This window comes from Galeopterus variegatus, unplaced genomic scaffold (assembly GCF_000696425.1).
Source record: "Galeopterus variegatus unplaced genomic scaffold, G_variegatus-3.0.2 Scaffold2939, whole genome shotgun sequence".
Taxonomy (NCBI): Eukaryota; Metazoa; Chordata; class Mammalia; order Dermoptera; family Cynocephalidae; genus Galeopterus; species Galeopterus variegatus.
In genome coordinates this window covers 155,571-172,189 of record NW_007729050.1, presented here as the reverse complement: position 1 = coordinate 172,189, position 16,619 = coordinate 155,571, and the positions used below count along the sequence as shown (strand labels likewise).

The window sequence follows — 16,619 nt, the reverse complement described above, 5'->3', positions numbered from 1 at the left end:
GAGGACACATGTAAATATATGGAATGGAGATACACCAAAATCTTAACTGTAGTGGAAGTCTGAGCAATATTTATTTTCTTCATTTCAATATTTTTCAAACTCTCAAATATGTATTACATGTTAAAAGCACAAACAACACTATTGAGTAACAAAGATATTTACTTAAAATAAATATCACAGCTAGTTTTTTCAGTATAAAGCTTTTTCATTAATACTGGTGAAAAATAACCCACAATTTTAGAAACACCATATATCAAAGAAAATGTTCACCCAAGAAATAAATGTAGATGAATCATTCCATGAAATGAAAGATATGTGTTAAAATTTCAAAAACAACTTGCTCAAACACAATACTCATTGAAAAGAGCTAAAATAAGTGGCATATTATCCAAGAAACTTTTAAAAAATTATAAAAATCTATTTACTTTAAGGAAAACACAATATACCTTCTGCACTGTCTTCAAAAATAAGGCATTTAGCTAAAATCTCAATAAATATCTGCTTAAGTATAATATTTTCCCATGCAAGGAATAAGTCTTTGTATTAACATATAGTGGCATAGCAAGGAATAAGTCTTTGTATTAACATATAGTGGCATACTGGCAACACCAAGAAAAACCAGTGCATTAAGAATAAAGATCTTCCCAGCAATACCCTTGATATTTATCATGAAATACCTCTGAACACCTTTAACACCAGATGATAAAATCTGTTTCTAAAATATAACACTGAGAGTTGCTAGTGTTGATAAGTATGTTAAAACATACAAACATCATCATTAAAACCTGCTTTGAAGAAAATAGATAAAATGGCTAGTAGAATTAAAATCTTAGAGTCCACTAAGCCTTTTAAAGTATCTTTAAAAAGTTTTGTGTAATCTATCCATAAATATGCAACAAGAATAGGTGCCTCTTTGGCTTTTTTCACTATGCTTTCTGATATTTTGTTTTGTCTACATTTCTTGAGCAGAAGCCTAGCACATCATTCTCCCTGTACAAAGATCACTGACATCAACATACTTCTGGATGGACTGCCCAACTCCTTCTTCACAGATTATGGAGATCCATTCCAAAAGGGTCCTGCAGAAGAATATCCAGGGTAACAAGTCAAATATATCCTAACCCTTCTGTGAGAACCCCTAATCCTTGTGTCACAGGTGTCCAAGAGAGCTATCACCCTCACTGGGTTTTCCTTCTACCACTGTTGGTGCTGCTGCTTGATGGTTTTTACAGTGAAATGAGAGCATCACAATGACAGTTGGTGGTGGCAGCCATGCTGCTACTCCTGCTTGAGAGTTGTCTTCTTGCCTTTAACTGACAAACCTCTTCAGATCTCATCCAGGCACTTGCAAAAAAAAAAAAAAAGGAAAACAAATAAATTAATGGCATTCCTGCACAATGCACACTTAAATAATAAGACTGTCTGTCACCTGGTTTCTAAGCTATCTGTGCCAACTGTTTGTGCCCATCAAGAGAGACCCAAATACTGAGGACTAAAGTTGTCCCTTCACCACAGAACAGGAAACTTCTGGTAACCAGATAATCAGATGACTAGTAAGTGTAACTAAAAGACTTCAGATTAATTAAAAGCATAATTATTTTTTGAGGAAAAAGAGGAAAATGTTGGACAGCGTCTGTAAAAGGCTTGGGTAAAACACAAAGGTAGCTGGAATATAAGCTATGTAGCCAGTAATCATTTTGCAAAACATAATTGAAAGACAAAAATCCACACTTGTTTTTTTATAATATTTAAGCAACCGGAATGGCTCTTCAGATTCAAAGACTTCAATTTGAAACCCAGGTCTAACATCCATTCTCTTAGCCTCAGGATAAGCAAAGGGTAACCATACAATTTATCATCCAAACCAGAACACTTTTGCAAATAAAAAGGAGGGTATCAGTAATATACCTGGACTCCAGGCAAAGAGGTACATAAGGGCACTTGTAAAGGACATAAATAACATCTATATCATGGGATGTTATGAGCATCAAGTTAATTCTTAGCAGAGTGCCTGACAAAAGATATTTATACTAGGTTATTCCTCATTTAGAAATGATGTCACATAATAAGGTTTCATGACCATTGTCACCTATCTCTCCTTCAAACAATGCATGTTGCCATCAAAGCCCCATGATGTAACATTTTCAAAAATGTACTCTAAAAAAATTAAATAATACAAGGAAATCACTTTCTCATAACCTGAAATATAACAAATATACTCTCTAGAAATATAATTAACACTATTTAATACTATATCTGAAATGGTCAGGCCAAGAATTCCCTACAGTTTTCTTCCACTGCTTACCCATTATTAAAACTCTCAGAAATAACAAACATTTCTCCCATTCATAAACAAGCGGATGCTATAATCCAAAAAGAGAGTTTCATACCATCACAACTATGGAGAATGCTCGCAGCAAGGTCCCTTTCAATTTCCTCCAGCAGCGTTTGTATCTCTCCAAGCAGCAGGCTCTCCTGCTCTTCAAAGTTCACTCCCTTGCTGTTTGTTGAGCTCCAATGATCCAGAAACCACACAGGTGTGTTAAATGACTGCTGCCAACATGAAATGCCAGGACTCTACCATCTGTTTCCCCACCTCTGTAGTGGAGTTTGTAAGGATCAGAAACAGCCCCCCTCATTCACAAACGCACACATATTCTTACAACATATTTTATATTCACTGTCTACCATGCACCAGGCACATGAGCAGCACACTTGTACTCATTCACTCTTCAGTTCTTCACACCTTTTTTGAGTAAGAAGTCAGTATATACATAGTTATATGCGCGTGTTGGGATGAAATAGATTAAGGTCTATCTAAAAAAAACAAAACACAAAACTTGAATTTCTTATACAAGGCATGGGTTCTGGCAGAGAAATTCTATGGTTACAATCTAATTTATGTGTGTCTGTCCATGTTCATTTCAGTATAAAACAAACTGATCACCAGGGGGTAAGAACGGATATACTCATCATGCTTAGTCTCAAAATCACAGAAATCTACATTTCTAAGAATTCCCATTTTGTGGCCAGAAATAAACTCTCAAAACTCCTACTATGGTTTATTCGTATTTCATGGTAAACAGAGACTAGAAGACTGCTGCTTTTAGCATTTTCTACTGACAATCTACATTTCCAAAAGCAACTACATCTGAGACCTTGCCCATCCAAACCCATTTGTTGTATTTTATTTATTTATTTATTTATTTTTGGTGGCTGGCCAGCATGGGGATCTGAACCACTGACCTTGGTGTTATCAGCACCATGCTCTCCCAAGTGAGCTAACTGGCCCAGTTGTATTTTATTTATTTATTTATTTATTTTTGGTGGCTGGCCAGCATGGGGATCTGAACCATTGACCTTGGTGTTATCAGCACCATGCTCTCCCAAGTGAGCTAACTGGCCCGTCCCCAAATCCATTTATTAATGCCTTTGAAATGGTTGCAAGCACTAAAGTTCTAATAGTGCAATTTACTTTTAATGTAGGGAGAATTCAGTACATACAGAAAAGAAGGATATTTCCACATCTATTTAACAGCCATTTGATTCTGAACTACTTCTCCAGTCTGAGAATAAACGAGCAGTTAATAACTGCTAAGACGAACTTACTGGTGTCTTCAAAGGACTACAAGTTGATGTCCCTGCTCTATGTGAGGATTTGTATTTTTAATTAGGCCAGTTCTCCAGAGCAAAATCTAAGCTCTACATGAACGTGCATAACAAATAATCACCAGTGAAAACCACAGAGATCTTTGAAACAATCTTAGTGCAATATCTAAGTGAAAGCAATATGCACCTATCAGCCCAGCAGAGAAATAAGTGTTGTTACAGGCACTTTTTTAAATCACATAGACCAATCTACATGGGCAAAATAAAAAGAGAAATGCAAAAATATTCCTCCTTTGCGAGCATAAGCAATTACTACCACGGTAGGAGGAAGAAAAGCTCATCAAGTGCTATTTTTCTGATACCTGCTGAGCTATGAGAGAGCCCTACCTACAATATCACTTTAGTGCATAGATATATAAGGCGTAGCTTTCCATATTCAGTTCCTTGCCATTACAAATACTAACTCTGTCTTTAGAAATATATTCCAAATTCATATAGTGTATTTATTTATATGACAGTGAGATTAGAGTTCAAAAATATTACCCTAATTCATCCCTACAGCAAATTGCTATACTATATTATACTTACTGCCTCTTGAATTTCACAGGAGAAAACATGTATTTGAAATTCTTCCGAACCATGGGAACTCTCTGTAAATGCAAAGCAATTGCTCTCTGTTGTCCCATCATGTCCACGTGCACAGAATAATACCTTATAGATTGGAAAAGATGCTCTCTCCACATTGCTGGATTGGTCTATGATTCTGTAGAACAGTGATGAAAAATGAGATAAAATACTATAAAAGAATAAAGACAAATAATTTTACTATGCCAATATATGATATACAAACATAACTACCTTAAAATCACAAAAATAAACTGTTACTAATATGCAAGAAAACAAATTATCTTCATATTCCTGCAAATCTTACATACACATACACAGACACATAAATTCATCTTCTTTTGACAATTTATTCATTCTTGTATTTCCTATGATCCAATTCATTTACTCCAAAGCCAAGAATACATTGCTTAGTAAAATCTATATCACCCACCCTTAAAGTCTAGTCTTGTTTTATTATGGGAAAAGGAATGCCAGTGCTGAATATTGCACAGACCATCCCTAGAGAGTCAGAGCAGCAACTGTAAGTTTATCTAACCCCCAAAAGTGAGACTTCTTTTACCCCCAAAAAGAAAGGTAGATAGAAGCAAATAATTCTCTGACTTTCCCTGCACAAATCCTAAGCCCTGGATTGGTATAAGTATTCAAGACCCCCTTCAAGATCTCAAACTGAGAAAATGAGGGGTGGGAGACAACCACAAGGAATAGGAGGCAACTCAAAACACTAAGTCTCTGTCAAGGTGTGTTGGCAAATTGAAACTAAGTAGGTAACATTAAAAGACATTTTGACATTTTTAGGAGATATTATACAAACAATCTATTTTAAAACACTTCTCTAAAAAACTCAGATCATTTTTACCAAAACTTTGTAAATTTATATTGCTATTATTTCCATACTTAGAACTTAGCTAAAGTTTTACCACAATCTAAACTTTAGCAAATGAGGCAAATCAGAAAGCTCAATTTGAAAAAACTAACTTTCAGGTAATATTCCAGATTCAGGATACATTCAACCTAATTTCCTAGACCTGGTCTGCTTATTTGTTCATTGGGCAAATATTTACTAAAATCTTGCTATGGACTGGACATTCCTCTAGGCACTGAAGGTACAACAGGGAAAAATGTAAAGAACCTGTTCCCGGGCCCAGCCCGTGGCACACTCGGGAGAGTGCGGCGCTTGGGAGCGCAGCAGTGCTCCCGCCGCGGGTTCGGATCCTATATAGGGATGACTGGTGCACTCACAGCGCTCACTGGCTGAGCACGGTGAGGCCAGTCTCAAAAAGGACAAAAAAAAAAAAAACCTGTTCCCACAGAGATTACAGTCTAAAGCAGACAATACACAAATTAAATATAATATCAAGTCAAAGAAAAGTGCTATGAAGAAAAAAAAAAAAAGATCCAGTAAGGGGAAAGAGAGGAATAGTTACATGATGTGATTAAGAAAGGTTTCTTATGATAAAATGTTTCTTGAGGTAAAACTGGAGAGAAATGAAAAAGCTACTGGAAAAAGGAAAAATTATTTAGGCGGAGGAAAAAGAATACACAGAGGACCTGAGGCAGAAATCATGACTGATAAGCATATGAGAAAGAACAAGGAGGCTAGTATGACTGGAGTGAATGAAGAGAGGAAGGAGAAGGGGCAGGAGAGGAGAGGGTACCGGTACAAGAAATACAAAAAAAGAAATTATCTTAAGGGGATCACAACCCTCGGCACAATGTCGTCTGCACCACGCACAGCCAGTGAGTGCACCGGCCATCCCTATATAGGATCCGAACCTGCAGCCTCAGCGCTACTAGCACCATACTCTCCTGAGTGAGCCACAGGGCCAGACCCTCTTACAGGATTTTAATAAGTAATTCACAAAAGCCACTTCAAACCTCCCCACTCCAGCTCCTAAATATTGTATTAAAATATGCAACATTTTTTTGTTGTTGAGAAACTAAAGCCATTCAAAATGAACTACTTCATCTACCGAGTTCTTCAGGCATTGAAACATGTTTTTCTCCCTTTTGAACCAGTTTAATGCACCATATCTCAAAAGGGACAAATAAGAAACTACAAATACATTTTATGGTTGAATATTAATATGTTTCAATTGTTTGTTTTGTTTGTTATTGAGATATTAGGTACTCAGTCCCCCTGGGATCAGGTTTCAGGCCATTCCCCTGGGTCTCAACCACTCCCCTTGGACTCAAGCCTCACCTCTGAATCCTAAGCTATGGAGAGAGTTATTGTTGCATGTTGCAGCTATTGTCGAGCACGAGGTAAGACTGACACCACAGGAGACAAGTTTAATCAATTTTAGTGGCTGAGCACTATCAACAGAAAGGAGTTCGTCCTTGAATGACCTTCTACTGGAAGCATTAGACAGCACCGAGTATATTTTAAGTATACTTGGTGTATGTGCATGAATTTGACCACTGAGCATGCACCAGGCTAGAATTACAAAAGAGTTACATAACTGGAACCAACTATAAAAGGTGGAATCCAGGGCGAAATGAGGCGGCTACTCACTCTCTAGTCAGCCCGCACTCTGCCTGTGCATTCCTCACTCCTCACTCTTCACATTAAACTTGCTTTCACTTTCTACTCTAACTCTGCTCTTGAATTCTTCCCTGAAGCAGAGTAAAGAATCTGGTAGAGGACAGTGTTTAGGTCAGCTACCCCACCCTCCCCAGACCCTCTCCTCCCATAACACAGAGAGGGCATGGAAGGCTCTAAGCCCCTCCCCCTATACCTCATCCTACAAATCTCTTCATCTGTATTGTTTGTAATATCCTTTATAATAAACTGGTAAATGTGTTTTCCTGAGTTCTGTGATAGCTAGTCTGTCAGGAGCACAAGTAGAACAACTGGGGCATGCAACTGACAACTGGAAGTGGGGTACAGTCCTAGGGACTGAGCCCTTAACCTGTGGGATCTGATGCTGTCCCCAGGTAGACAGTAGAATTGAAGGGCACCCAGCAGGTGTCCACTGTAGAACTGATCGCTTGGCGTGCAGGGGGCGAAAAACCCCACACACTTGGTCAAAGAAGTCTTCTGTGCTGGTTGTGGTGTGAGAGCAGAGGAAAAACTCATTGTTTTTCCACTCACAGCCTAAGTTCCTAAGCAAAACTAAACAATGTTAAAATGTTACATCTCATAACAATCACAACAAAAATCAAGCTCCTTATTTTGCTACTTTCTGGCTTGCTGGCTACTATGAATTATGTAAGTGTTCCAATGGAAATTTTTCCTCAAAGTACTTACTTTTGACTAATGATTTCTGATTGCTTTACCCAATTTCACCACAACCCCTGTAATAAATTTCTTTTTTAAAAAATAAACCTTTGGCCCGGTGGCGCACTGTAGCAGTGCGCCGCTTGGGAGCACGGTGGCGCTCCCGCCGAGGGTTCGGATCCCACATACAGACCGGTTCCCGCTCACTGGCTGAGCGAGGTGCGGGTGCGACACGGAGGGTTGTGATCCCGTTGCCGGTCCTGGTCCGGTACGGGCGCAACACTGAGGTTTGCAATCCGTTGCCGGACACGAAAAAAGACAAAAAGGAAAAAAAATAAATAAATAAAAAATAAACCTTTTCACTTTAATTCTAAGCACAGCATGCACCAAAGGCCCAACTGTGGTTGTTCTACGTGTATCTGATAGTATAACGTTCTCCCCACCCCCGTTCTCTCTTTCTGCCCCCACCTAAAACCCACATTCAGCTTATCTCCAACGCTTGCCCTCTGTTACCCATATCCATGCTGACAAAATTAAGCATACATGTCTTACCTGACCTAGATCCTTGCAGCATGGTCAAATTCTCATTACCTATATTCCTCTTACAGGATTTTTTTTTTTTTTTCCCGACCGGTAAGGGGATCACAACCCTCGGCACAATGTCGTCTGCACCACGCACAGCCAGTGAGTGCACCGGCCATCCCTATATAGGATCCGAACCTGCAGCCTCGGCGCTACTAGCACCATACTCTCCTGAGTGAGCCACAGGGCCAGACCCTCTTACAGGATTTTAATAAGTAATTCACAAAAGCCACTTCAAACCTCCCCACTCCAGCTCCTAAATATTGTATTAAAATATGCAACATTTTTTTGTTGTTGAGAAACTAAAGCCATTCAAAATGAACTACTTCATCTACCGAGTTCTTCAGGCATTGAAACATGTTTTTCTCCCTTTTGAACCAGTTTAATGCACCATATCTCAAAAGGGACAAATAAGAAACTACAAATACATTTTATGGTTGAATATTAATATGTTCCAATTGTTTGTTTTGTTTGTTATTGAGATATTAGGTACTCAGTCCCCCTGGGATCAGGTTTCAGGCCATTCCCCTGGGTCTCAACCACTCCCCTTGGACTCAAGCCTCACCTCTGAATCCTAAGCTATGGTGGCCTGTAGCACTTACTTTATGGCACTACCACATGGATATTGAGCCTCAGGAGGCAGACTTGTGCAATCTCAGTGGCCAAGCATGCTCAATAAAAAGGAGTTTATCCCTTGAATGACCTCCCATTGGAGGCACTAGAGAGCACCTAGAATATTTTAAGTCTATTTGGTACATATGGTGGAATTTGACCAATGAGCACGCTCAAAAAAGACCAACTGAGCATGTGCAAGACTAGGCTACATAACTGGGAACCACCCCCTTAGTCAAATATTCATTAGCATGCATATGCATAGATAGCCAAACTATAAAAGTCAAATCCAGGAAGAAAGCAGGGCTGCTGCTCACTCTCTCTGGAGCCAGCCCATACTTCACCTTTGAGGTGTGTATATCTTACTTTTTTGTGTTAAACTTGCCTTTAGTAGGCTGCTGTTCACTCTGAAACCAGTCTGCACTTTGTCTGTAATGTATGTATTTCTTACTTTTTTATTAACCTTGGTGCAGCCGCCACTCATTCTCTGGAGCTAGGCTGTGCTTTCACTGTGAGGTCTGTATTTCTTATTCTTTACATTAAACCTGTTTCACTTTCTATTGTGACTGCTCTTGAATTCTTTCTTGTGGCAGAGTCAAGAACCTGGTAGAGGACAAGGTGGGCTGAGATCAGCCATCGAACTTCCCCAGACCCTCTCCTCTGGTATCATTATTATTTGCATGTTTGTTACTATACGCTTTTGCTAATAAAGCAAACACTTATGCAGCAACAGTTATTTGCAATGTTCTGTGAGAAAAAAAAGATTAAAAAAATAACTGTCTGAAGAAATAAGTACGTTATATATCTGTGTAACCCAAGATATAAAACAGTACAGAAACGGACCCAAAAATGACAGATGATAAAATTGGCAGACCAATAACAATTATAATAGTTCTTTTAAAAAGGCCTTTAAAATAACTATTGTAGGGCTGGCCCGTGGCTCACTCGGGAGAGTGCGGCGCTGGGAGCGCTGAGGGCGCAGGTTCAGATCCCATACAGGGATGGCCAGTGCACTCACTGGCTGAGCAAGGCGTGGGCAGCACCAAGCCAAGGGTTGTGATCCCCTTACCAGTCAAAAAAAAAAAAAAACATAAGATAACTATTGTAAATATGATTAAGGCTTTAAAGAAAAACACCTAACAGGGCCAGCCCGGTGGCGCACTGGATAAGTGCGCCGCTTGGGAAGCGCGGCGGCGCTCCCGCCCGAGGGTTCGGATCCCACATACAGACCGGTTCCCGCTCACTGGCTGAGCAAGGCGCGGGAGCAACGCCGAGGGTTGCGATCCCGTTGCCGGTCCCCGGTCCGGGGGCAACACTGAGGGTTGCAATCCGTTGCCGGACACGGAAAAAAAAAAGACAAAAGACAAAAAAAAAAAGAAAAACACCTAACAGAACAAGAAGAAAAATAAAAGCCAGGCAAAGACACAAAATAAATTCTGGAGCTGAAAATTACAAGATCTGAAGTGAAATATTCTCTGGATGGTTATAAGAGTAAATTCTAAATTACACAAGAAAATAAGAATGTTAAAGGAAGTTCCTTGGGCTAAAGGAAAATAATAGAAGAGGGAAATGAAAAGCACCAAAAGTTATAAATTAAAGGGAGAGAGTTTTGCCTTGTTTTTTAGTTTCTTCAAAGTATAGCAGATTATTTAAAGCAAAAAGAAAACAAGACAATATTTTGTAGAATTTGTAACATATGTATAAGCAAAACAAATGACAACAAAAGCATAAAGTCTGCAAGGGAAGAAGTAGAAGATTCTTACAATATATATGAAGTGTTATTATTAAAATGTATACTTGTTAAAAACTCAGGTTATAAACCCCAGAGCACCCACTAAAATAATAAAACAAAATCATATAGCTAATATGCCAGTAATGAAGATAAAAGGAAACATTAAAAAATACTGAATCCAAAACAAGGCAGGAAAAGGGGAGGGAAAGAAACAAAAAACAGAAGGGACAAAGAGAAAAGAAACAGCAAGAGGATAGGCACATTTACATCCAAATACATTTTAAAAATGCATTAAAAGTAAAAGGCTGGGCCGACCCCGTGGCACGCTCGGGAGAGTGTGGCGCTGGGAGCACAGCAGTACTCCCGCCGCGGGTTCGGATCCTATATAGGGATAGCCGGTGCGCTCACTGGCTGAGCACGGTGCAGCCGGTCACAAAAAAGACAAAAAAATAAATAAATAAAAGGCTAATAAAAGGGGTCATCAGTTTTTTCTGTAAAGGGCCATATGATAAATATTTTAGGTTTTGTGGGCCAAGAGAAAAGATCTAGGATATTATTCAGGTATTTTACACAAGAAAGCACCTTGTAAAAAGCCTTCCATGGATTTATTTTTAACAAAATTCAAAATTTATGAACACTGAAAACTCAATTTTCATATAACTTTCATGTGTCACAAAATATTCTCATTTTGACAGGTTTTAATTTGTTAAATCCAATTAGAAGACTAAGATTGTCAGACTGGATTTTAAAAAGCTGTCAATAAGAAACACACTTTAAATACAAAGAAATAAACAGAATAAAAGAAAAAAATTAGAAAAAGATATACCACGCAAACACTAATTATAAGAAAACAAGGAAAATAACCACGTAAAAAGAAATATTACATAATGATAAATGATTTAATACAACAAGAAAACATAAAAATGAAAATATACCTAAAACAGAACTTCAAAATACATGAAGTAAAAATTGATAGAATTAAATGAAGAAATAGACAAATCTATAATTATACTTGGAGAATTCAAAACTACTCTCTCAGTAATGTATAGAAAAAGTAAACAGAAAATCTACAAGCATACAGAAGAGTTAAATAACACTAACAATAAACTTGATCTGATTGACATTTACAGAATACCCAGCAACAGCAGAACACACATTCTTTTCAAGTGTACATAAAATATTCACCAGGCTAGGCCATATCCTAGACCATAAAACAAATCTTAACACATTTAAAAGAAATGAAATCACATAATTATGGTTTCTAACTGTAATGGAACTAAATTACAAATTAATAACAGAATAACACACTTCGAAATACTCCCAACAGGTCAAAAAGAAAATCTCAAGCGAAATTAGGATATATTTTGAACTGAAGGAAAATAAAAATGTAACATATCAAAATCTATAAGGCAGCTAAAGCAGTGATAAAACTTATAACATTAAATATGCATATTAGAAAATAAATGTCTCAAATCAATACTCTAGAGAAGAATAAATTAAACCTATGGAAAGAAGAATGAAAGAAATTATTAAGTATTTTCTTTTGAGACCAAAAATTAGAGAAACATCAATGAAAAAAAAAAAAGGCCAGGTCTTTAAAAGATGAATTAAAGTGATAAACCTCTAGTCTGATGAAAAAAAAGAGAAAACAGATAAATTATCCATATCAGGAAAGAAAGAAAGAGGATATTAAAACATACTCTGCAGACATTAAAAGAACATTAAGAGAATATTACAAACAACCTGATGCCCAGACTTGGCTGAAATGAACCAATTCCTTAAAAGATGAAACCACCAAAATTCTCTCAAGAAGAAATAGATAACCTGAATGGTTTTATATTTATTAAATAAATTGAATTAGTAATTTAAAACCTTCCAACAAAAAGAACACCAGGCCCAGAAGGTTTCACTACTGAATTCTGTCAAATACCTAAGGAAGAAAAAACACCAATTCTACACAGTCTCTTCCAGAAAATAAAACAAAACATTCCCCAACTTATTTTATGAGACCAGCATTACTCTGATAACAGAACCAGACAAAGATAATACAAGAAAATAAAACTACAGATCACTACCCCTCATGAATATAAAAGTAAAAAACCTCAACAAAATATTGGATACACCAATCTATGAAAAGAATAATATATCACGAAGAAGTGGGGATTATCTTGGGAATGTAAGGCTCGTTCAACATCCAATGTAACTGATCATATTACCAATCTAAAGAAGAAAAAGAACCACAATCATATCAGATGACAAAAAGAAAAAAATTTTTGACAAAATTCAACATCCATTCAAATAAAAACTTTCAGAAAATTAGGAACAGAAAGGAACTTCCTTAACCTGACATAGGGCATCTACAAAAAATCTAGACCCAATTTCATACTTAATGGTGAAAGACTGAATGCTTTCACCCTACTACTGAAAACAAGTTAAGGAAATCTGCTCTTATCACTTCTACCCAACATCAGGCTAAAAGTCCTGGCCAATGTAATAAGGTAAGAAAAAGAAATAAAAGGCACAGAAGATGGAAAGGAAGAGATAAAATTGTTCCTATATGCAGACAACATAATTATCTAATGTAGAAAATTGCAAAGAATCTGCAAACAAGGTCCTAGAACTAGTGAGTGAGTTTAGTAAGGCCACAGGATCCAAGATCAATACACAAAACGATTATGCTTCTATATACTAGCAATGAACAATTGCAAATCTAAATTTAAAAAACAGTACTATTTACAAAAGCACCAAAAATATATATCTAGGTATAAATCTATGTGCAGGATCTATATGCAGAAAACAAGTCATTGACAAAAGTAATCTAAGAAGACTTAAAAACATGAACAGATACATTGTGTTTATAGAATTGAAAAACTCAATATTATTAAGATGTCATTCCTCCCAAAATTTATCTACAGGTTCGAACAACCCCAATCACAATCCCAGAAGAAATTTATAATATAAAGAAACTGACTTTACAATTTTTATGAATACACACACAAAAAAAACAGAATAGCCAAAATCATTTTGGAAAAAAAACAAAGAGAACACACACTACCTGATTTTAAGACTTATTATGAAGCTACAGTAATCAAGTTGGTACGTTATTGACAAAAGGGTAGGCATATCAAGCAATGAAACAAAACAGAAAGTCCAGAAATAGCCCCACACAAATATGGTCAATAGATTCTTGACAAAGATACAAAGGACACTCAATGAAGAAAGAACTGTCTTTTCAACAAATGAACAATGAAACAATTGAACATCCATATTAAAAAGAAAAAAGTTACTAATACCTCTTACTCATATAAAAAAAAGTAACTCAAAATGGATCATAAGCTCAAATGCAAATCCTAAACCTATAAAACTTTTAGAAGAAAACAGGAGAAAATCTTTGTGAGCTTGGTTTAAACAAAGATTTCTTAGCTATACAGACACCAAAAATACAATCTACACTAGGAAAAAATTGATAAATTGAATTTCATCAAAATCAGTAACAACTTCTGTTGAAAGACATTGTTAAGAGAATGAAGACACCACAGACCATAAGAAAATCCTTGTAAATTATATATTTTATAATGGACTTTTATCTAGAATATATAAAGAACTCTCAAAATTCAATAATAAAGAAAACAACCCAGCATAAAACTGGGCAAAAGATTTGAATAGACATTTAACCAAAAAAGATATATTGATGGCAAATAGCATGTAAGAAAATGCTCAACATCGTTAGTCATTAGGGAAACAAATTAAAACCATAAGATACCACTGCACACCTATAAAATGCCTAAAACTTAAAAACTGTGACCATACCAAATGTTGGCAAGGATGTGAAACAACTGAAACTCTCATAAACTGATAGTGGCAGTATAAAACAGCCACTTTGGAAAAGAATGTAGCAGTTCCTTAAAGAGTTAAATGTATACCTATCATATGACCCAGCCATTCCAATCCTAAGTACTCATCCAGGAGAAATTAAAGCATATATCCATAAAAAGACCTGGGGGCCGGCCTGTGGTTCACTTGGGAGAGTGCGGTGCTAATAACACCAAGGCCACGGGTTCGGATCCCATATAGGAATGGCCGGTTCGCTCACTGGGTGAGCGTGGTGCCGACAACACCAAGTCAAGGGTTAAGATCCCCTTACCGGTCATCTTTAAAAAAAAAAAAAAAAAAACTGACATAAAAAGACCTGTTTATAAATGTTCATAGCAGCATTATTTGTAATAGCCGAAAACTGGAAACAACTCAAGCAGACCTCAACATGATATAGCCATACAATGGAACGCTACTCAGCACTGAAAACAAAGAATAAACTTTTGATACACGAGTCAACATGGATAAATCTCAAAACAGTTATGCTGACTAAAAAAGCCAGACCAAAGCACTATTTAATAAATTTGTAAACTGGATTTTTAAAAATATTGGATATAGAGAATATATTTAGCTAAATTTTTAGAGCTTTATTGCAAAAACATGTTTTCTGAAAGGTAAAACTGAGCTATTTTTAATACATCAAGTTTTTCTTAATTTATGCAATCAGTCTATTCTATTGGGTTTCAGAAAGGACTGATTTTAATCCCATTTCTGCCACAAAATAGCTTTATAAGCCAGAACAAGATACTTAACCCATCTGAGCCTCAGCTACTTAATCAGTAGCATAAGAGAATCTAAATGCTTTTCAAAGGACATCATTCCACAGAAATCCAAGGGTTCCACCAAAGTGCTTCAGTGGAGAAGGACCTACACACTGTCCCATGCCAGTTTCAAGAGATGTTTAGTAATTATTGGACTTGGGCCTAAGATTTTATGTGATTTTATTTTCAGGTTCAAGGTTTTGAATACTACTACTGATGATGATGATAATGATAAACATTTTATTACTTACTTTGTACAAAGCATTTTATAAAGCACTTTACATAGATGATGTCACTCATCCTCCAACATATCTGTGATGTAAATTCTATTTTTATTGTTACTTTATACATTAAGAAGCTGAGTCTTACAGGAGTTAAATAACTTGCCCAAGGTCATATAGCCAGAGAGAAGTAGAGCTGGGATTCGAACCCAGGTATGAACCAGGTATCATGTCTTAAGACCTCTATGAAGGTCCAAAATAGTATGAATTAAGAGCAAAGTGTAGTTCTTATTCTGTCGTTCTTTACAGGGCTCTCCAAGAAAATGATGTGTTCTACCCTCTTTTTATTCCCAGCACTTATTAATAGTGTCTAAAAGACTGGATACTCAGTATATATCAAAATACTTAATCATTAAATAAATGAAAATTTTTAGGACTAGCAGTCCTATTATGGCAAACACATGTCATCCTGGGCACCACCTAGATCCTATGCCATCTACAACTAAATTCATGTAGACAAAATTCTTTGGTAAATATCAAATTATGGCTAGTGGAAATCCTGAGTTAAGGAGGAGAATAGCAAAAATACTTTTAGCAAGGCCAAACTTTTAGATCTGGTGAAATCACGCACCAATGTAAGGGATTCAATTCCACCTAAATAAATATAAATTCAGTGCCATCTAAGTCAAACTTCTTTAATCCTCTCACCTATTCCTCAGGAAAAAGATGTAAAGAGTAACAAAAGAGCATAAGAGAGAAAACTCATCTTTGCATCCTAACAGAATTTTAGCACATAGCAGTAAACCAAGAAAGATTTCCTGTTAGAGTTGAACCCAAGTAGCCAGGATATAAGATCACCAAATTACAAAAACCAAGTTATCAAGATGTTTAAACAAAAGTCATCATCTACCTAGTTTTGTAACCAGCAAACACTATATATTAAATGTTCAGTTTAAACTACTTCAGTCTAGATAGTTTCCAGACAGTTCCTTGCCATTGAAGTTATCTGTCATTTTAAACCAACCACAATAATTCTGTTAGCAAAATCTGTGTTGACTGCAACTATGTAAAGACAGCATCAATATCCTTTCATTGAAAATAAATATAAAAATATACATAACTAGGAAAAAATACAAAAAACCTACGTGTAAAGCAAAGGAAATTCTTCTTACCCACCAAGATATTCAGTGAAAGATACATTTTTAAAAATGTATTTAGTGTAATGGGTGTTGAGACTATAAAAAGGTATACAATAAATAGTCACTATAGAATATGCTGAGAAATAGAAATAATATTATCTCAAGCCATTGAAAAGGATAATTAACTCCATCTCATCAGAGTTACATTAAAAGGTATTCCTTTCAATTAACATACTAACCAAAAAA

At 36.4% G+C, this 16,619-nt stretch overlaps 1 protein-coding gene across 1 annotated transcript in view; it reads right to left on the bottom strand.

The window, feature by feature from the left end:
- Positions 1–16,619, bottom strand: part of LOC103599387 (rab GTPase-activating protein 1-like) — a 121,512-nt gene that overhangs the window by 99,655 nt on the left and 5,238 nt on the right. Inside the window, exons 3-4 of the mRNA XM_008583493.1 lie at positions 12,596–12,599; positions 4,198–4,405 (exon numbers count right to left, since the gene is read on the bottom strand). Coding sequence (XP_008581715.1) covers positions 4,198–4,405; positions 12,596–12,599 — 212 coding nt within the window. The remainder of the gene's footprint in view (positions 1–4,197; positions 4,406–12,595; positions 12,600–16,619) is intronic.